General features: G+C 38.9%; 1 protein-coding gene across 1 annotated transcript in view; it reads right to left on the minus strand.

The window, feature by feature from the left end:
- Positions 1-22,447, minus strand: part of LOC118333385 (AF4/FMR2 family member 2-like) — a 69,999-nt gene that overhangs the window by 11,783 nt on the left and 35,769 nt on the right. Inside the window, exons 6-17 of the mRNA XM_035668992.1 lie at positions 20,067-20,184; positions 19,210-19,315; positions 18,967-19,117; positions 18,577-18,792; positions 17,067-17,271; positions 12,711-13,772; positions 12,489-12,604; positions 8,504-8,744; positions 6,356-6,489; positions 4,839-4,902; positions 4,130-4,266; positions 1,631-1,702 (exon numbers count right to left, since the gene is read on the minus strand). Coding sequence (XP_035524885.1) covers positions 1,631-1,702; positions 4,130-4,266; positions 4,839-4,902; positions 6,356-6,489; positions 8,504-8,744; positions 12,489-12,604; positions 12,711-13,772; positions 17,067-17,271; positions 18,577-18,792; positions 18,967-19,117; positions 19,210-19,315; positions 20,067-20,184 — 2,622 coding nt within the window. The remainder of the gene's footprint in view (positions 1-1,630; positions 1,703-4,129; positions 4,267-4,838; positions 4,903-6,355; positions 6,490-8,503; positions 8,745-12,488; positions 12,605-12,710; positions 13,773-17,066; positions 17,272-18,576; positions 18,793-18,966; positions 19,118-19,209; positions 19,316-20,066; positions 20,185-22,447) is intronic.

Raw genomic sequence — 22,447 nt, forward strand, 5'->3', positions numbered from 1 at the left:
GCTGTCAACCATGTCGCTGTCAGGCCCGTTGCACTCAACTGTGTAAAATCATTGCTGTCATGCCATTGTTCCGAAACCCTGATAGTGCAGTCCCACTGGACAAAAGCCCATTTGTCTGACAGCCCGTTAATCCAAAAAACAAAAACAAATGCACATTGCTCCGAAGGCCAGTTGTTCAGAAAATACACACTCTGATATCACCAGCTTACTTACATAACTTACACCTACTACAAGTAGTTTTTAACTGGTTATAAAACAGTCTTAGTGTAATATTAATACCTCTATATGACCTACATAAAAGAACTGTCTGTGAGAAGATTGGGTATTTCTTTATAGTTATTCTTAAAGCCTGCCACAAGGTCTGATTCGGTTGGATTCCCCTTTAAATCAATGAAAAGAGGCAGTGGAAACACTACCGCTTTTATCCACAGGGGGCGCCAGAATCGACACAAAATGAAAGTAATTTTTTGCTGCTTTTATTGACGTAACTAACATACTTATTTTAACCCAAACCATGATCTTTTCCTAAACCTAACTAAACTGCAACCGTTTCACAAAGTTAACCAAGTACTTATTATTGTTACCATGACGACGAAGGTCAACTGACTTCGTCCTTTCATCCACGTCCAAATATACTAATATATATAACGCCAAAAAACTTGTGAGAGAGAATGGTTATTTTTGGAAAATCAGGCCTATGGAATAGATAACGGAGATGACGAGCTGTCGACAAATGAACTTTCGGTTCAATGTGACATTTTTTGCACTATATATAATATTCTCTTGTCCATTTCTGTGAATGTCAGATGCCCTTGACCTCCCATCTAACTTCTAAGTCATGGGCGGTTTGTATTAGCAAGATTTTGTTGAGCACTCAACATCATGTCAAATCATTTCCTCTATTCTCACAGTACAGTGATGCTCTGATGACATGTTTTTCTAATTGTTTCAGGTCACGTGAATCTTTTATTTCTAAAATCTTCTTTTCTTGATTTATGTTTTTGTGTCATGAATGCGCAGCAGTTAAGTGTTTCCTGAATCCAACTTGCAACATTTATAAGAGAAAACCTCACACAAATAAGAGAGATTTAGGTTTAAGAATACAAAAATGTTTTTGCATATGGCCCCAAATCGTTTAAATTTGCATACTTTTAGGGCAAGAGTAAATTTAGCGTTTCGGCATTTCTCCACCAGAATTTGGCTGGCAGTGTGGTAAAGCTGCATTTACATAATCTTGTACTGTGGGGAGTTAAAGTTTACAGACAAGGGGGGAGAGAAAAGGTATGACAGGCAACAAATGTCCCTAATGTAACCACATGGTGAGTAACCCCAAGACCACCAGTATAATCCACCAAAATTATTTAAAGCGGTATTAAGGAACTTTCATTTTGTGTTGATTCTGGCGACCCCTGTGGACAAAAGCGGTAGTGTTGCTTAAATTGACAGTTTCATCATCAGTTAAAAACTCCATGTAGTACGTTTAACAGTGAAATAATAAAAAATCTAAATAAAAACAAACAATTTGGGGACATGTTTGGCTGTCAATGCACAGTATTTCTAAAACCCTGTCAATTACCCATACTGTATTTTACATACAAAAACAAACACACACAAAAAAAGAAAATCATACCATAACACAGCTAGTTTCTTCTCGGCGATGGTGGCTGAATGGCTGGAGAAGTTCTTCAACCTCATGGCATACCTGCAGAGGAGAGACGCTCATTACTCATCTGCTGACATTTCCAGTGATTTATGGGCGTAGAACGAAAACACACTTTATTTTTCTCATGATAGTAAATACATGTATACTCAAGGTTCTTTTTTAATTAGAAAATCAAGGTTAAGATAATTCAAGGAGCTGCTCTTTCTGAACATAAAGAATATAAAACAGTCACATGTCAGTTAGTGATTAATTCCTTCAGCTCGCTGACAGCCAGCATCCACCCAGCCGGAGTACCTTCAGGCAAGACAAGCTACAGGTCAGCTTTATCTGACTCTGTGGACGGATACATTTCTCGTTTGGTTATTGATTGGGTATTTAAAGAAATGCTGTAGGGGTCAGCTGTTGCCTCCTGCCCTCATTGGACCCCGTGTGATTGCTTAGCGAGGTGGTTAATCAGTCAAAATGAAATTCAGCAGTGACAGGTGCATCAAGGGAGAGGAGTTACACCTTTATACTTTATTGATCTCTGTAGGAAAAACCCTTGTCCTTCTCTTCTCCTGCCTCCTTTGAGGCAGTCAAAGGCCAGGGTCACAGATCAGCAAGCCCTGCAGCTGGTGACGGTTCAGGGTCTTGCTTAAGGACCCTTCAGCAGCATGGATGAGTGCAGACAGGCAGATCTTGAACCTGAGTCCTTCAGTTAAAAGTGTCTCCCGCTACAGCAACCTGCTGCCACAACCTGCCTGCTTTCAGAGGTAGCACTCATTCGTTATTCTCAGTTTGCTCTCTTAAACTTTCACTTGGTGACTTCACACGCTGGCAGCTCTGAAAGGCTGAAAAACAGCAGAGATCCTGTAATGCAACACGAGTTAAACAGCGCTCATTAGCAACCCTGCAGGTCTGTGAAGCTTTAGACGAAGAAGGCAAAAAAATAAAAATCATGAATAGAGCCCTGGCTTCATGCTAATTAGGGTTTAGTTTTTATTCAAAAACTCAAGTGTTGATTTGTCGTTTTCTGTGGGCAGAGAGGTGACCATGCAGTATGCAACCACAGAATATTATTGAAGCTAATAGGCTAAATCTACAACAGGTCAGTAAGGTTGGGCTGATAAAAGAGGTGTAATTTTTCACATATGAATCCTGGGCAATGTTTCCTAAAAGATTTGATAGTAATTAAAAGAAAATAGAGAGATGTTTTGAGACAGTGAAAAAAAACAGTCACTTAATTATGAGAGTGTTTAGCAAATAATCAGGGAATTACAGTTTATAATGGCTGCATAGTTGGGTAGAGAGTATAAACAGTTGATTTCCAGAGATTTTTTCTCAAAAAAACTGCTAAAATTTTAATTAGATCATTTGTAACTGCCTTACAATATTATAACATTTATTCAACCTTCTTTTCCACGTTTGTTTATTTTAATGCTTGCCTGTAATTCACAGCTACACAGTTTACAGGTCACTTACAGTACGTAAGTATTACAAAAGATCAGCAGTTCATAATAGAAAAGTTTGAAGTTTTTTGGTTGCTGGGGTCTAGTTGTGTGGAATATACGCCTACCAGTGTTTGTTTTGGTTTTTATTTACAGTTTTTGTATCACCATGTTTCGCATATTAGTCCATGAATGGAGTCTTTAAGTGTCCCTCAGTCAAAATAACCATAAAAGACAGGCTAGAGACAGTCCAGACAGCGAGTTCAGTCGAGTCCACATAAGGTAACATCCTTCATCCACTGCTGCTCTGAATGCATTTTTATCATTTAGTTCATTAAGAAGTGGTGACTTGGTTTTAGTTCTCTATAACACAGAACCCATGAGTGCACACTCACAAGTTTCGCAAGTGTAGTTCAGTGTAAGAGTGCTTTTAGTTTAACTATGTAAAACATTCAAAAATGTCTCCACAGTATTGTTGATAGTATTGCTGATACTCTGACGGCTTGACTGACTGATTTAACTTAAAGTGTACCAAGCACTAACTATACTTACACGGAGCCTCATATTCCAATTATAAAAAGCAAACAGAATAAAAATGCTCCATATAAATACCTCAATCAGAATAAACAGGCCCAAACTGAGTGAAATTTTACTGCAGAAAAAACCTTTCATAAACCAATCAAAAGGAATATTGCACCATGTAAACGATTTAACCTGATCACAAATATGCAAATATATGACAAATGCATGTCACACAGCTGTTCAGATTACATGTGCATGTAAACACCACAGCGTATTAGATCACATCCCATGTCCACAGCTGACCTGACGTCTTAATGATTTCAATCAGAATGAAAAAGGTGTGCATGTAGCCGCAGCTGCTGTCTTAATTTTCCCTACAATTAAAACCAAATGAGACATAATGCTTTGAAGGAACCTTCCTAAGAAATCATACCAATTATCAGTTTCATTCAACAAAGTCATTAGAGAGCCTTGTAAAATCTCTCCATCCGCTACGTGACTCACTCTCGAACAGTACCTGATTAGCTCCACAGTCTCAGAGTACATGGTGTATGGTGATTTGGCCTCTAGTGGATCTCGCTCCATGGCATTTCCGCACTCTATGAAGGAGAGGGCGCCATCCGCGTAGTTCACCGCTTTACCAAATTTGTCCATCTACACGCAGAGAGGTAGAAAAGACAGGCAGACAAATGAGAGTAATGAAAAGTAACAGAGGATAGACAGACAGAGAGAAGACGTGAATGAGACAGAATAAACAGCATTGTGGCAGACGTGCAGTCTTCTCTTTGAATAATCTCCTGCTGAGATGCAAATCCCCAGATAAATCAGAAGAAACAACGCGTAAACATAAGATAAATAACAAGTTAAATAAATCTCATTTCATTGTTAGGAGGGGATCAGATAATTCTTTTGATATTGTTTAATCTTGCAGACACCATCAGTCCTTGAATGCAACGTTCCCTTGGAGACAAATGGTGCAATAAATAACACAAATTATACAGTACAGTCCTTGATATGAAATAGATTTTCATTCTTCTGAGCATCGCTGTGCACACACATAATTACAGTCTAGACTGTAGATGTTAACATCATTTTCTTTCTATCAGTGTGCATCTGCCTTTTCTCTGCCTCCTGCATGTGCTCCAGCATGAAGGTGTGTGTATGTGTGCGTGCGTGTAACCTATGTGTCCTTCAGTGATTGCAGAGAGAGTTGTAGAACATCTTACCAAAGCATCAGCCTTGTGCTTCAGTCTCTTGGCCTCCTGCATGTAGTAGTCTGCACTGTGGACTCTGGGAACGGCGGGGAGAAAAAAAAACAGAGCATAAATAGCACTGACACGTCGTTTAACAAAAACTAAAAAAAGCTGCATGTTAGAGTGATTTACATAATCACTGCCTACGAGTAGCTTGCAGTGAGTTATATACAGTACCCTACTTTGGTATACACACCTCAGGCTTAGTGTAACCTTAGTATAACAGCAAAACATGTTGTTTCATGAATTATGCAGGAACCCTTTGGGACAAATAAGTAACAAGATGCATCATCTTTTCAGGTTTCAACACGACTGGACCGATGGCGAGGCAGTTACAGATAATTCCACCCACCTACAATAGACAATAGACACTAATACATACTAGGCCACCATTTGGCCTTAAATGTATTGTTTTAAAACATCCAGTATACAGTGTGAAGAGGTATCATCCCTTAAATGAGTTGTATCAAAATAAGACAAGTTGTGTTAAGACAGAGAGATGAGACATGAGAACGGGTCTGCTCGGTTCCTCGTATACGTGACCCAACCCAGGGCCCGAGTCATGTTAATTTCGATAATATATAGATAATATCGATATATTTTGTGCATTAATTATGTGCTTGGATTGAGTCTTTTAGCTGTAATTCCAGCATGTCTTGTTTTTGTTTAATATTACCTTATACTTTCTTGCTTTATTTATCTGGATGTCAATTTGGGGCTCATTTTCAAATAAGGTCCAAACTTTTGGACTCATAAATACCTATAGAACACATTACTCTAAATATAAATGAATGGTGGAGATAATTGGTAACCACTATATCGCACTAGTAGCATTGATAGTACTAGTACTGGTACCATCTGCCAGAACTGGAAGATTTTAAGTGTGTATATCAGAAAAGCAGCGTACCATAAAACAGTTTCTCTTTGTGCCATAAAGTAATCCATCTGTCAAACTCAGCTTTATGGGTCTTAATGTAAAAATGCAATGTTTACAGTAATTATAAAGAACTGGAATAAAGAAAACTCTTTGAGAAATACCCGCTCTGTCTTACATGACGTGTATTTACTTGTCTCGGCCGAGAGAGAAGACTCATAAATAATAGGAATCTTTTGATGAAGAAACAAGATGCTTCACATTTCTTCTGGAGAGTAAACAAGACGCACTTCCCATGTAAAGAAGAAACACATGCTGTCTCCTAACAAAGGAAATAGAATTACTGACACAGGAATCGAGGGAGTAATGTTCAGTCTGCAACGAACGTCTGATGAGCAACGGTCATTAGAATAAAAAACATATCTGTAAATCATCCTGCTGAACAGACTCCACAAGAAAGATTCAACTAAGAGCCCATCTCTTCAAATGTACATGACAACTAATGCATCAATATCAATGGAAATGACATATCAATGTTTAAAATGCTCACGTAACACTTGTTAAATGTATACGAGTGCACATATTGGTGTGTGTTGTACTGTGTTTTCCTACGTACGTGTCACTAAATGACAGTCTCGGCCTGCGAGGTTCGGCGGGCTCCATCACCGGTTCCGACCACACCTCAGAGTCTGACTGTCCGTTGGCATGGTAACCGTCTCCGCTGGGCTTCTCGCCGTGGGGATCAATTTCCTGTGGTAGAGAAGGAATTAAATCCGTGGTTATAATAGAATTAATTAATATTACAATGTGTGGCTTTCATCAACCAGCGACTTAAATGTTATTGTCAGCTTCTCAGTCACAGAGACGGATTCACTCTGCCAGCCTGAACAGTTCTGTCCACAAGTTACGGTGTAGCTGCTGGAGACATGAGATCAAATCAATGAGCCCAACTTTCTTTAAATGTATAATGTAAGTGTAATAGCAGTACCCCCAACAGCAGCCACAGCCTGTTTGTGGAATTTACAAACCCTACTATGGCGAAGGCATGACCTGCCTGACATCTGCCACTGAGATGAGCCACCCACTTTGGTGGATGAAAGAGAAATGCGAGGGAGCTGGCCATCCAATCAATGAACAACGAGTACTGTCTGAAAATGTCGTTAGATGTTCACATTCTTGTTTATTCTACATGGTATTAAATTACAGTGAGTGTCACTGTGATTGGATTGGTGCCTCTGCATCTCTTTCAACCAGCAAAATGTCTGGCTCCTCTCAGTGGCCTGTACTTTCATTGGATCTTGTTACAGTTAACAATTTTGAGCTAAGTCAGTTAAATGTAATTTTAACCCTTAAGATTGCATCCATATACTGTACTCCTATTTAACAATGTATGCCAAAAATGTACAACAACTCAAATCAAAATCCAATAATTTTGTCTTCTTATAAAACAAAATGTGATGCATGCTTACGTAAGCATGAACTAACAGATTTCAACCGATAATACCATGACATTCACCCGTCAATTAATCTTCAACGTTTGGCGACACAGAGCGAAGATTAATTAGTTAGCTAGCTAGAGTGTTTGTGGAGGGCCAGACCTCACTGATTACTGTACAAAAACACATATCAGTGATATTGGTGAAACTGGATCATATTTATGGACAGAATATTGTTGTGTATTGTTTCCTTCTGACGTCCTCAACTCCGCTAACTGCTAATGTAGCGTGCAACTGAACGGGGCTCAGCAGCCTCCCAGTGAACACAACCTCAGACACAGACAGAGGCCAGTTTGACGACAGCGGTACCGAGGTGATTTACGGAGTTTCCAGATGGCCGACAGTAATGTTAGATGATAGATTCTTCCCTCAGGCTGTGAGGCTGCTTAATTTATCCTCAGCACTCCATGTAATTCTTTTTTATTTCTAAGACTTACTATGTATTCACCCATCAACTGTATATCATTTTTGCATGCAACATTTGTTTTTGTGAGAAGCATAAAGAGAACTACAACTCATTATACAATCCTGTGTTGTAAAATGGCAAACACATCTTTAATTTACTGGGATGTACTGTTTTATGTATCTGCTGTTTTTAATGCTTTACTTTTTCTCACACTGCTTCCATCCGGTCGCAGATACAGATCCCTGCTCTGGAAACAGACACACTACGGCAGGAGTTTATCCCCTTTGCCATAGCCAAAACACCTCTGTAACCGTAATGGGTAGATACTGAATGTAGGATGTGTGCATACATGTCTTGCAGTTGTGTTGTGTATCTATGTACCTATGCATTTATGTACAGACTGTGGCAACATATTTCTTTGAAAGGACAGTAAATAATCTATCTATCTACCTGCTACTGTACAACAAAGCACTCTTAGATGTTTTGGCTCCTGAAACTGAAGACAAATTGCAGGTAAGGAAACATGACTCACATCAGTGGAGATGTGTGTCGCGCTGTAAGTTTTAAAAATGGCATGTCATTAACTCCGGGGGTTATATTTGGAACAGTGTCAGGTGAGCAACTCAATTTTGCACTCAGGAGATAATGCCACTAGCCTACTATCACTCAAACATAGTGTGGATGATGAAACACCAGAGCCAATAATCCACCCTAGGGGATGTGCATTATTTTCAGACCCAAGTTATCATCATTTAGAGTGGAAGCTGACCAGCAGTCCTGTCTCTTGAAAACATTATTATTTGAATAAGAACACATTTGTTTCTGTAGATGTTGACCTGGAATAGTATTCTTGAGCACTTACGCTGCCATTTCTTGCATGTGAGGACGCCTTGCTTTCGCCTCTCCTGTGTCTGTGTGAGGAGGAGGAAGTGGAAGAGGAAGAGGTGGAGCAGGGCAGCATCCCAGTGGCGCCGCCCTCCTGGCTCAGAGAGGAACTGCTGTCACAGGTCCGTTTACGAGGGGGATCGTCAGAGAGGGGGGACAGGAGGGGTGGAAGCAGCTTGTCATCGCGCCGTCGAGACTGCTTCCTGTTTAGAGAGATACTGAACACACAGAGACACAAAAGCAGTGAGATTATTGATTTATTTAGAGTATTATCTTTTTTACCAAATGTTTATTTAGGATATAAACTCTCTTTTTTTTAACTTACTTGTGCCTGTTGCTAGAGTTTGCTAAGATTCTTAAAACAGAAGGATCACGAATAATCTTGACAATAAGAGGAAATAAAACAAATGATAACAGACAAATTGTGACTGAATATAAGCAGAGGACTGCACACAAAGCCACTGTAAGCTCAAAGTACCGCATATAGCTCAGGCAAATGTATCATAAACCTGCAAATATAATGTATATTATTTATATTGTTATTACTTTCCTTTACGGTGCCACCCCATGCCTCTCAGCAAATACAGATACATATGCTTCGGGGATTCTGCAGCGATCAATTTTACCTGCTCTCAGTGTCAGAAAATGACTGCACTTAGCAGCTTACAGTAAGTGGTTTTCAAATGATCAAAGCTAACAGTCTGCTACTTTCTACAATACTGGATCTTCAGAAAACATATATCCACTCTTGTGATGTATTTCAGCCTGGAACTAATGAGCACATGTAAAAAATAGAAATATAATATATGTATTAGTGGCCAAACAGACCTGTGGTGTTTTACTTTAATTTCTTTAAAGATTACTTTATGGATGTCAGAGGTTTTGGAAGAATGCTGACTATTAAGTATAATTTCAAATATTCTTTTATGTGACTGTATTTCTGTATTTCTATGTTTGTTTTTACTTTCTGAGTCTCTCTTTGAATTTCCAAACTCAAATAAATGAAGCAGATTTTCACAAACATCCAGCATGTAAAGCCCTACCTCTATAATCTTGGCAAACAATATCAACCATCTTGTTGCGACTTCATTTGCAATTGCTGAATAATATTTTCCTTCTAAAATTGTTGTAATTCTGCCTTCCCTGCCAGAGCGTCAACGATTATTCCCTCAGCTGCCTTATTGTAGCTTTTGTGACTCATACTGTTTGCAACACAACAGATAATATTTTTATGTTTTCCTCTGCCTGGAAACTCTGGGGGTTTGATGCAGCGAGAAAAGTTGCTGAGCTCGCAGAACAACGCCCCGAGCCCCGACATTAGTGATAATACACAAAACCGGGGAGACAAAGACTAATTAGCTGCAGCGGTGTGTGCGTGTGTGCTTTATGTCTGCGTACAGCATAATTGATGTGTGGATGACTATGCTAATTTGCATGCATTTGTGTGTGTCTATCTTTAAGTGGATGCTGGTGTGTGCGCAAGAGAGCGTGTGAGAGCTCTCAGACTTATTTTAAAGGGGCAATAAGTCAAGAAATGTACACCCTGCAGCACAAAATGACCACAGTATATCTGCCAAATATTCATTTGGAATACATTTGCAACGACTCAACAGTTACTTGGCCCGGTGGGAAGATTTCAGAGTTTTTTATAAAGGTTATATATGTGAGATTTAAAACATTACAGCAGTAAACAACTATTTGTTACGTAAAGACATAGTGGAATCATCGTGAGGAAAGGATTAATTTCAGGATTTATTTCAACCAAAGCAGAGTTTGTGATTGTTGGAACAGCGGAAAGACTAACAAATACTGTTTTAGTGAGTTTTATTTTGTTTCCGTCCACTTTGAATGAAGTTATGATGTTACGTGGCGAGTGAAAGTGATATTAAGCCTTTTCTGGTTAAACAAAATCTCTGTAGGGATCTTTTCCTTCATGTTTTCAGACACTAGAATAACAATCTGAGTCTGTTGGTAGCAAAAACAAGCCTTTCACTGGGTGTATTTTCACATGTAACTGTAAATTAAAGGTTTATTTCGACCAAACAAGTGCTGGTGAAAGGTGGAATTGGTGAGTTTTATTTTATTATCTCATTGTTTTGGTCTGACATGTTGTGTGAATTTCATATATATAACTAAGTCCAACTGAAATGAAGTTGGTTTTTGCTGCTTTGCTTTGTCTGGTACAGCATACAAATCTGCTCTGTAAATCATTAGTATTGTGTTCTCCTTTGAGTAAAAATCTGAAAACATTTAATTTGTCGGAATATAATTTGTTCTCTGTCTACGCAGTTTCCATACAGTCAATCAAATATTGCACGAAGCAGTAAAAAGCGAATAATAATACATAACAAAAACACATTGGCATTATTTTTCACTGCACAAAGAGATTAATTTGGTGTTTACAGTCAGACTTTATGACTATTTATTGTTAATTAATGGAAATGTCATAAAGGTTATAAAAAGGTAAAACAAAACTTTCCTGCGGTAAAAACTCAGTAATTAATATATGTCTTTTCTAATTATCTGTTGTCAAAATATGACCTCGCTGATTAAAAACAGGGCGATAATAACTGTCAACAGTCACAGGTTAGAAACTGCTGAATGAGTCTGAGCAGGATGATCACATCATCCTCTTTACAGCTCCCATAAAAACCCTCTTGGATGATAAAGAGACTCTGCAGAAGTCTGCCGTACAATGTCACGGGTTCAAGTCCAGGTCACTCCCTCTTTCCCTCCCACCTTTCCAGGCTGTGTACTCTTTGATGACGCTGAGATGCTATAAAAACATTCCCTCTGTAGCTGTCACGTTGAGGCTTATTTATAGCGACAGCCAGCTTAGTCTGTTTTTAATAATTCACATGGAAAGCTGAAATTCACAATTTGTCATTCCTGTGTCACAGTGTGAATTGAACTCGCCTCTACAATGACTTCATCACCACATTAAAAATATTAAGCCCTCCTATAAATACTCTACTAGCGTCTGTCCCAGTCACATGGGAGTGTGGCGTTAAATATGAGTGTGAAGGAAAGAATGGGGGAAGCCAAAGTTGAGCCTGTTCCAGTTCACAGAAATTAGTTCTCACATTTCCTCATGTCTTCTTTTTTGGAATTTAGGGCACTTAAAGGTTATACAAACGAGATTTAGAACATTAACATAAAGCAAACAGCCAATTACTATGTAAATATGTAGTGGAAAACAAACAAAGACTGTTTTGACAAGCGTTGTGTTTGTTTCTGTTTGTTTCTGTCCACTCTGAATGAAGTTACGATGTTCTAAAGATTTGGAAGGTAAAATTACAGTTTGTGTCAATGGAGTCTGGTGGCGAGAAATAGTGATTTATCGGCTGATTCTGGTGAAACGAAGCGATCTTACTGTTTAATTCTGTAAGGATCCTTTCCATAATGTTATCAGACACTTAGGAGAACAATCTGAGATCGTCAGTGGCAAAAACACACACTTTTAGTGGACAGACTTTGACGGGCACATTTGTCTCCCAGGAATAACGTTAGCTTACATCACCACCACTGCAGCCTTTTTCATCAATATTGTCACATCGAACTCTGTGAATTAAGGGCTTATTGCAACCAAACCAGCGTTGGTGATTTTTGGAAAGACCAACAAAGATGTTTTTTGGGAGTTTTATCTTGTTTGTGTCCAGTTTGTTTACTGTTAATTAACTGTTAGGTAAAATTACTGGTTTGTCAATGAAGTCTGGTTAGCTGTAGTGCCCATTTGTTTTGGTCTGAGATGCTGGTGTGACATCTAGTGGCAAATTAGTTTTGTATATATACCCTTTAAACCCTTATCAGGTCCTTGAAACGTTTTAATGATTCCTGTTAGTTGATCTCATTCTGAGTGGAACCTCACTGATTGTGATCTACATACATTATTGTGTCACACTTTCATCACAGTGTCGTCCTCTTTAGTCCTCTGGGGAGTTACAGTAGTGGGTAATACTCACTCAGTAGAGCTGTTCTTGTGGTTGTGTATCGGAGAGATGCAGGGTGGGAGGAGCTGACAGTCTTTGTCCAATCGCAGCTTCTTATTGCCATTGACTGATGACTCACTGTGGTCCGACTGGAACACAGAAGAGATAAAACTATAAGTACCGTATAAGAGAGATAATGATTAGGGACTCAAGTATGTGAAGAGAATTTCAGAGAAAAGGGGTAAAAAGAAACACCTTATGTTTCCTCTTGCTCTTGCTGGTGTGTTTCTCTGTGGGGACCACTATGTTCCCAGCTGTCTGCCTCCTGTGTTTACCTCCATTCTCTCCTCTCTCTGTCCTCCCGGCCAGCCTGGGATTACTCTGCTCTTGCACAGGGGGGTTATCCAGGACCCCCAGACCTTGGCAAACCTTTTCCCTGTCCCTCCCTGTCGTCCTTTCCCTCTCCCCAAGCCCGAATCTGTCTCTGTCCTCTCTGTCCGTCTGCCTCTCTGTTAATCTGTCACCTTGTCTCTCTCTGTCCTGCACCAATCGCTCATTTTCCTCCTCCTGTTTCTCCCCTTTGGGTAACTTCGGCCTCTCCCTCAGCCCTGGCCACTCTCTCTCTTCCTGCTTCTGTCTTTCTCTCTCCAGCACCCCTATCCTCTCCCTCTCCCCCTGTCTCTCTCTGTCTCTCCCTTCACTCCCGTCCCTATCTGCGACTCCCACTCTGGACCTTTCCCCCAAACCCTGGCCGGGCACCCTGCTGAGCAAACTCAGGTCAATTTTCACCCATAAACTCTGGATCTCTTGGTATGGCCTCAAGGGGGACAAAGGTGCCTCGTGTCCCATGTTGGAAGGCGGCGACATGGACTCCAGGTCTTTGCACTGTCCTCCTAACCCTCCAGGATCAGGAACAGAAGTGCCAAAAGAACCACTTATGTTGCTAATGCTTAAGGAGTTACAGCTACTACTGCTGCCATTACTACCACTGCTGATGCTACCGTTACTACTGCTGCTACCATTAGTGGTCACATTGCTACCATCTTTGACTCGCAGTCCTTTACCTCCAAACGTTCCCAGGCTGCCCATGCTGCCAACGGAGGCGAGGCATGGGAGAAGAGGCGTGTGTATGTGTGTGTTGGACAGAGTCTGTGTGTTAATCGCAGAGCGTGTCGTCTGAGGTGGCAGAGTGGGGATTTTGATGGCTTCCTCTGAATCTGACTGGCATTCGGAGGAGGAGGAGGAGGAATCTGTTTCGATGAATTCTCGGGACTTGGGTGTGATTCTGGTGTTTGGACCTCTGTGTTTCCTCTTGTCCTGTTTTGAAGACAAACATGAGGCAAGGCAAAGGGGAGAGAGCTTTGAGTTGACTGAATAATATTACTAATAATCATAAATATGCCTGACTTCCCTACTCCAGCCCCAAATACAAACATTGCTTCTCACTAAAGATGTACAAATTTAACCTGCCACGAATATATTTTTTTATTTTGTAAAACAAGGTTTAATAATTTCTGAGCACTGACTATTTTCAGCTCCGTATTAATACACATTTAATATGCATTAGTGAGTATTTACAGAAGCAGAATTGAATCTTTTGCACAAAGGAAGATACATCAGGTTTTAGCTACACACATAATTCTTAGTAGGTTAGTAGGATGAGATTATTTTTTGGTTTTAGTTTTTCAGTCCCTCCAGGATTTCTTGGGCTTCTTTTAGGTTTGTTGCTGCCTAAAATGCCTGATATCATGGCAGCTTTTCTAAAAAAATTGTGATGCATGTTCGGATGTTTTTAGCCGTTGTGGTAGAAAGTGAAAATTGCTAAAATACTTATGATTTTTTTGTTTAATTCAGTAAAAATCGCTAGTAGTTTGGTAACGTATTGCTCAATGTTTTGCACTATAATTGTTGAAAGTTGTGGGAAACTACAACAATTGGTCAAATCTCTGGAAAAATCACACATAATTCATAGGGTTCGGATGATTTCGCATTAATTGTTGTGATCGCAACTTCCTGGAGGGACTGGTGTTTTGATAGACAAGATATAAAATATCACCCAGCCTTTTTCTTCATGTGAAAAAACTGTGTTTTTGCATCATCCTGACATTCTTCTTGTGTGAAGGATGTGTGCCGTCTGCTATTTTCTTGGTAGCGCGGCAGTTCCACCTGCATCGGAGACCTTGTTTTGTATCCAACCAGAATTGTCCCAGAGATGTTGAATGCTTGATTTTAGATGTAAAACGATCATTGATTGTTGTTTGAAACAAAAGGAAGTGATTAGCAGTGCTGGATGTACAACATGAGAAAGCAACTACAGAGGTAGATGCTACGAAGAAAATACCACTAATGTTCCCAGTCAGCATAACCCACACACTTGGCAGACAGAAACCGGCAGTTTTCTGAAAACTTTGGAATCAGTCCAACGCATGCTGCCATCTGCAAAATCCATTTTCAATAAACACCATGTTGTCTTTTATTGAAAAAGAAAAAACTGTCCCCTGTATAATGCTTATTCACACTGCAGGCAAAAATTTTCCTTTCTTGAGCAGAAGTCTCCAACAGTGTTTTCTGGAAAGTTCTCACCGTTGACACGAACATTGGTCGTTCCTCCAGCCGTTATGTGCAGCAAAGGCTGGCAGAGGATCAGGTGTCGTGACAGCACCCGCAGCACAGGTTACAGATGTTTTAGGTTATTTTGGGGCAAAATGGCGATGCAAGTGTACACTTACTGCAGGTCGTTGTCGACATGTAATGCCCCTCTTTGTGTAAGTTATGTAGAATCAACCATGATCTAAAATAACAACCCTTGAGAATTCAGTAGTTTCTTTTTTATCATAGTTGACTCTGTATTTTTTGTTTCCTAACCTTGAATAATGTACCTTTAAAGTTATATACAGAAGCAAAGGTAAAGCCTGGTAGTTGGATTATTTTTTTGTCTCATTTTACAAAGTTCAGAAGCATTAAAGAAATAATGATATGTACTGAAGCACCGTTTGGAGCTCTTAATGGTTGATTGAACCTGCGGTTAAAGAGGTGGCAGATGTCAGTGTCAGGCACGTGAGCCTCGTCATGGACTGTGACAGAGGAGCTGAGGTTTGCAAGTGTTTCGATGTCGAAATGCAGTTTGATTTGTTTTAGTATCAAGTTGTCTTTTAAGTCTTTCAAGCATATTTTCTTCAGAATGATGGCATAAAAAGTGAAAAAAAAAAAAAGGAAATTTGTTTTACAAAGGAAATTAGCATAATGACACGAGGCACCGGTGTCATAAAGATCAACAAACATCAAAACATGGCACATCCTAAAATAAATGTGTGTCGTGTGAACTAAACTTCTTTTGTTCTTTCAAAGACGAGTGTGTATATCCATGTCTCTATATGTCAACCTTACCTCAGTGGATTTCAGACTTTTTCTGTCAGGTTACAGAGGGTCAACAAGAAGACAGTGATTTTTGGATGATTTATGATTTAATTTACAGACTTCTTGGGCCTGCTGTGTTTTCACTGTAGAGAGACACATTTTTAACAATATCCTGTTGATTCTTTGTTGATTTTTTTTAACTTTAATTTGGTATTATTAAATGTATTTACTCAGAAAAAATGGCACTTCCCCTTTTCAATAAGAGTAAAGTAAAGATGAGGGATATTTTCATTTTCTGTAAGCATGGTATAACTAAATAATTCATTTGCAAAAACCCATAAAAGCCATTCTTGTTTGACTGATATTCTCTTGAGTGTACAATAAAAAAGAATTATTTATGAAAATTAAAACTTTTTGAGATATCTTATCACAACAAACCAAAAACAGTTTGACTGATATTCCCTGGAGTGAACTAAAAAAAAAAAATAAAATAATAATAAATAAATTAAAAAAGAGATATTTGTTTTTGCTAATGAACACTTTATAATCTTGTTGTATAATCTTCATTCCTGTCCTTTTCTATCTATGTCTTAGTTACATAAAGCCAGCTTACTGTAAGTGGTTTTCTTTCTTTCTAGCTTTCTTTCATTTTTCTTTCTCCTTGAAACTACCTAATCTTCATAAAACCACAGGGTGTTAACTCATTATAGGTTAAGACGATGGTCGATGATTCAGTTCCATCTCTTTGACTCCCTCTCTTACTTTCCATATTTCGATAAAACCAGTCAGTGTTGAGCCTTAATAGTCATGTAATAATACCGTTTTTATCCTGTGGAATTTTATGACTTTGACAAATCATCCAGAAACTATAAGGATGAAGTAATCATTATAGGATACATGGACATTGTTACTTGTGTGTAGCACTGGTTTTAAACTGTCTTTACATGTTCCAGATGTTGATAAGTAAAGGAAAAATGTCCCACGGTGCTTGTGTTGTGCACTCGAGTCGTGTATAACGTCCTTTCTTCGTCATTTAAATTAAAAAGGGATTGTTGGAAAACTAAATGCAGTCCCAGTTTTGGATGACAAACGTAGCAATTGAATAGTAAAAAACAATTAATAGATTAATTTTGAGACATTAGTATTATTAGGGGCAACCATTGAGGCCACCACTGAGAAGACAGTCAGAAGAAATATGGAGAAACTCTCTCCCACAAACACACACACACACGTATCCCACCCCCCAAAACGAACCTGGTTTACACTGACAGCAGGTATTGGCACAGGGGTTTGCTGTAGAGGTGCTGGCGGAGTAACTGTGTTGTTGTTTGAGTTGGTTGCACTGCGAGGCTCTTTCCTGGGGGCTGTTTTCCCACTAGGGGGTTTGCTTCGTGGCCTCGGGGGGTTCTGATGCTCCAGGGAGGGGGGAGGCAACATGTCCTTCTCCCTAACTGCAGGGCTGCAGCGGGGAAAAAGAGGAAGCATCACAATCCGAACTAGATTCACCCGTGAGCAAGGCACCGCTACTGCAGAGCAGTTTTACACTGACAAACAGGAGAAGATAATGTTTGTGTTGGCCAGCTCCAGGGGGTGAATGTGTGTTAAAATGAAAAAAATATAAGACAGCATGATATAATTGAAAACAGCATGTATTCAGCTGAACTTGTTTGGATGTGGAAAGCTTAAACATGGAAAGAGGAAGGGAAGAAGGGATTGAAGGAGATAAGAATAAAGAAAAGAAACTAGGAAGGGAGTGTTTTTTTTTTCTAATTAGCCCAACATCAGGTTGAGCAGCCAGTTTGGCGTTAACTCAATCTGAGCATTTTTCACAACAGATGTGGGAGTGACAGTGTTCAGTGGCTAGCTGCCAAGAAGCTCTGTGATCCAGTGGCGCCTCTGTCAGCCCTTGATACTAAGTGAGTGTTAACGGTAATTGCAATAGTTTTACCAAAAACAAGTGACAAGTTAGAATATTTACTCAAGAAATACGTTGCTAGAATTGTTTTGTGACACTGAACCTGAAACAATTCATTTGCACTTTTACATTAGTTAGTTATGACTGAACAACAACATTACATGATTGGCCTGCTTTTTCACTCAGATGCACACAGGCACAACAAAGATCCTTATTGGAGATCATAGAATTTTTCTGTATAAATTAAGAGCCATTGGTTTCAGTGAAGCAGTCATTATTCTTTGTATTTTATGTATATATATTGCTGAACTGATGATTTTGATGATGTGAAATAAAGATAAAAGTAAAGTAGAGAATATGTTGAAACCCCTCATTTAGGGAAAACTGAGGCCATTCGTTCTCGATATTGAATCAAACGGAGAAAATAACCTGTATTTTAGATAATTAGCTCTAAGAAAAGGGCCATGGTACTGAAAGCACTAAAAGACTAAATTGTGAAAGGGCTGGGGCTGGGGCTGGAGTTGAATGCCATTTTCACTATGCAGCCACTTCCTGGTAGAGCAGTCCTCCATGATTTGTCCAGAAAAAGCTTCAGACGGCTCTAAAAAGCTTTCTAGGGCTGTATCCAAATGACCTCCCTATGCACATCTGGACCTGGCACATATAACATCTTAATTTTCTTACTGTAAAAAGAAAAAAAAATTAAATGGACAATCTACACACAGACTGATCTTCAATCAAGCTACACTTTTTTATGGATCAACAATTACTCCAAGGAAACAATCGCAAATCCTTTTGTGTTTTAAAGAACTAATAAGAAGGTCATACTTTGACTTGACCCTTCCTCACCTATGCTGGTTTGCTCTGCTCCATGTCTGGTTCTGATTATCCTCCATGCTGTTTGATCTCTCTGTCCGCCTTGGCTGTTTTTTCCCAGTGGTGTTCCTCCTCGGGGTCGTGACCTCTGGCCCAGACAACAGGCCCGGTGATAGCCTCATCTTTGACCTCTGGCCCTCCCCCGAGGCCTTCTGGCTGAGCTTTGCCTTGGCCTTCTCTCTGCCCGGGCTGCAGGAAGCAAGAATTGATTTTTCTTTTATGGTTAGAGACACATTTTGGTCAGTTGTTTCCAACAATTTGTTCAACCTTCTGTCAGTGTGTCGTTCATTCATTAATTTATCCAGCAGATAGAATTTGACAAGTTATTTTGGCAGATTTGCAGACAAATACACTTGCGCCTACCATGAGGCTCCCCTTGTATCCTTATGTTCCACCGTTGGTGCAGCTGGAGCAGGGGTGCTGTTGGATCCGCAGGCTTTGGTCTTGGCAGCTGTACCCACTCCTGGTGCTTCACTCCCTGGGGAGAAAGGCTCAGGACCCTGGGTGATGGAGCCTGGGTAGAAGACCATTGGACTGAAAATAAGTATTGCAGATCAAAACACTCTTTTTACTGTAATCACAGTACATGCAACTGTCCATACTAACCTGTGCCATGATGTTCTTGCTGTGGGGGAACCAGGGGTTTGGTTTGAGCTTGGACCTTATTCAACCAACTGTCCAGCTGCCACTTGTTGGTGGAGGGGGGTTCAGGCTATAGGGATAAAACAAGTTATACATTATTGAATATTTCACAAACACTCTGCAACACCTCAATTTTATTAGGATGGTTGTATCTATAGTTTAACTGTCATAGCAAAATATAATTTGGTCTCAAAAAGTTACAGATTTTCTTTGATGCATTAAAATGGATTTTTTCTTGAAATCATAAATCATTAAAGGGCTTATTTTTTACAGTCAGAAAATATAACTTCTTTCACTGAGATCTGAAAGTAGCTCTATTTATTTTCCGTCATATAGCTGCCTATGTGTTGCATGCTATTAAACAATTTTCTTTCTACATGCAACATGACATTGTCAGTATCTTTTACTGCCAACTGTTGAATGACTGCTTAATGACTATGAATTAGGATTTCTGTAACAAAAGATAATGTTACCTCTGCCTTTCATGAAAAAAAAGTGAACCAGCAAAATCAGCTGGCAAAAACAAACCCTTGCATGACTCCAGTAATGACTGGTTGTCTTTAAACTGGAGTTAGAAATGGCAACTGTACTTACAGTTTATTGCACATGGGGAATAATCCATAAATTAAGTTTCTTCCACAAAAATTTTAATTTGCCTAAAACTTCACATGAAAATAAAAAGAGTTCAGTTCTTCAGTTAGCCATTGGATACATTTTAATCTATGAGCTCATGACATCCACTGTGTGTGCACAGTGTGGAGTTAATGTGGAATTCACATAAACACACACATTCACACATGGAAACACACTTGTCATCTTACCTCTGGAGTGTTTGTGCGGGACGCCTGGTTATACTCGCTGTCACTGGAGCTGCTCTCCGATTCGTCTGTATCCGACTCTGAGCTGCTCTCTGATTCACTGCTGCTCCCTGACGCTCCACTGCAGAAGACAAACAAACAAATTAAATAAAATAACATATTTCTGTTTCTGTTATATCTTTGGATGTTATATAAGTCATTCCAATAGTTTAAATCAACATGGCACGCTGTAACGAAGCAAAGACAATTAACATTTCACTGGAAGGTGAGAAAGCGCATCAATGGCCACTTTCATTACTAACAGGGTTACATCACAAAGTCTCTAATAGGGATCCACACCGGCATTCCCACTGTTTCTCTTTCTATTATATATTTTAATTCAGGGATCTCAAACTGCCTTCCATACCCCTCCATCTGGCCCACGACATGATGTCAAAAATATAATATAGTATAATGCAAGACAAAATTTTCTTTCAAATTGTTTCATATCAATTTACACTTCCCTTTCATATACAATTAAAATAAATGCACAACATAATTGTTGTGTGTTGCATATCTTTTAGTGTGTTGTTTCTATGACCATTTTAACTTATGTACTTTAACTTATGTGAAGAGTCTGAATATCATGAAAAGCACTCTATCATTACTACTATGCATTTTTTGCGAAGTATGATGTAAGTAATGGTAATATTTTCAGAATCTTGCACTTTCTTGTAGTGCTTCAGTGTTGAAGTTGCCCTCGAGATTACGATACCATCAATCATCATGGCCCCAAGACATTTTGAGTTTGAGACTCCTGATTTAAATGAACCACCTGGTTGCTGAATGGATGAATGAAAAAAGGAATTCACTCTGAAAATTCAGAATAAAAGATTCAACTTTATGCAGATGATATTTTACTTCATCTTCAAGAATGATCAAATTCACCACAGGAGGCAATCAATCTCATACTCTCTCAGAACACACCATTAACATATTTAAATACACCATATGTCTGTTTTAGAAAATCTAAGACCAACACTGAGTTTTTTCATCATAGAGTGTGACAACACACTAACATATATGCAACACACAACAATTAATCACATATTAAAAGCAAAGATACATTTTTATTTATCTAAAATCTATTTCAACTCAATTATCTGTTTTCATTGCTTCCAAAAATTCCAAAAATAACTTCATTAGTCCATCATTTCACTTCATAATGAAAAAATTGATAAATCTGTGCACTCTACTTTCTTCACTGAGTTTTAGCAAATCAGATACATTACCATGTTATGTGTATCATTCCCCACAAACAACAAAAGATTACCTTTCATACAATTACCCTTCATACAAATGTATTCTACCTATCCTTTCCTGAACTTTTTGACTGCCATATTCTCGAAACAGACATCTTACAAATGAAACTTGCATGCCTGGTATGGAACACTTTTTCTTCATTGTTATTAAATAAAGCCTTGTCATCTTTACTGACTCATCCTGCCAGTTCGTCTCAGTCATTGTCAGGGTTATTTAAGGCACTTGCTAGGACATGGCTTTCTCTTGCCCTTACTTGCCCTGTGGCCTTGGTTTACCATTCATATAAATGGTCAGTGCAGTTCTGGTAAGTACTATTGATTTCGTTACGATGTATGTTTGATGGCAAGTATTGCTAATACAGTACAGTCTCTGTAGTGCTTCTGTAAGCTTTACAATAATAGATTTTCTATCTTTTGTGTAGGCTGAGGGTTTTTCTCCAAACTTACGTGAATTTTGCTCATGACTTTATTTGAATGGACTGATACCTGTTGTGTTGTTTTTGGTGTAAGTTTGTTTCCCCTTTAGTTTAGAGAAGCTGAGTTCTTCTCTTTTGGGGATGCTAGACATCCTGGGTCCTTCTCTTCATATTTTAAAAAGTATAATTTTGGAGATTTGTTTTTTTTTTTAAATAAAGAATTGATTTCCAGCCGTACATAGCACATAACCTCATTATACTGACTCTCAACTACTAAACCATTTGTTAGTTTCTTAATCTCTATTGGTATTTCTTGAGGTGAAATTTCCCCAGTAGCTGTTCATCTCACCCTTATCCTGACATACACCCCTAGTTGCTGCTAAGCAGAGGTAGAACAAGTACACACATTGTTGACTCAAGTACAGTTTAAAAACTGTGCAAAGCTAAATTAAACTTCAAATAGGGTTGAGTCTTGCTCTCTTGTTGGTTTTGTCTTGTTATGTCATTACATTTTTTTGTCATGTTACGTCTGTCATGTGTATGCACCGGTTTTGATGTTGGGAAGGCATGCAATGATGCAAATAATAATAATAATAATAATAATAATAATAATAATAATAATAATAATAATAATAAATTAAAGCAAAAGTAACAACCCTGTTTTAAA

The sequence above is a fragment of the Morone saxatilis genome, unplaced genomic scaffold, assembly GCF_004916995.1.
Source record: "Morone saxatilis isolate NCDOM2014 unplaced genomic scaffold, NCSU_SB_2.0 Contig22, whole genome shotgun sequence".
NCBI classification, from domain to species: Eukaryota; Metazoa; Chordata; class Actinopteri; family Moronidae; genus Morone; species Morone saxatilis.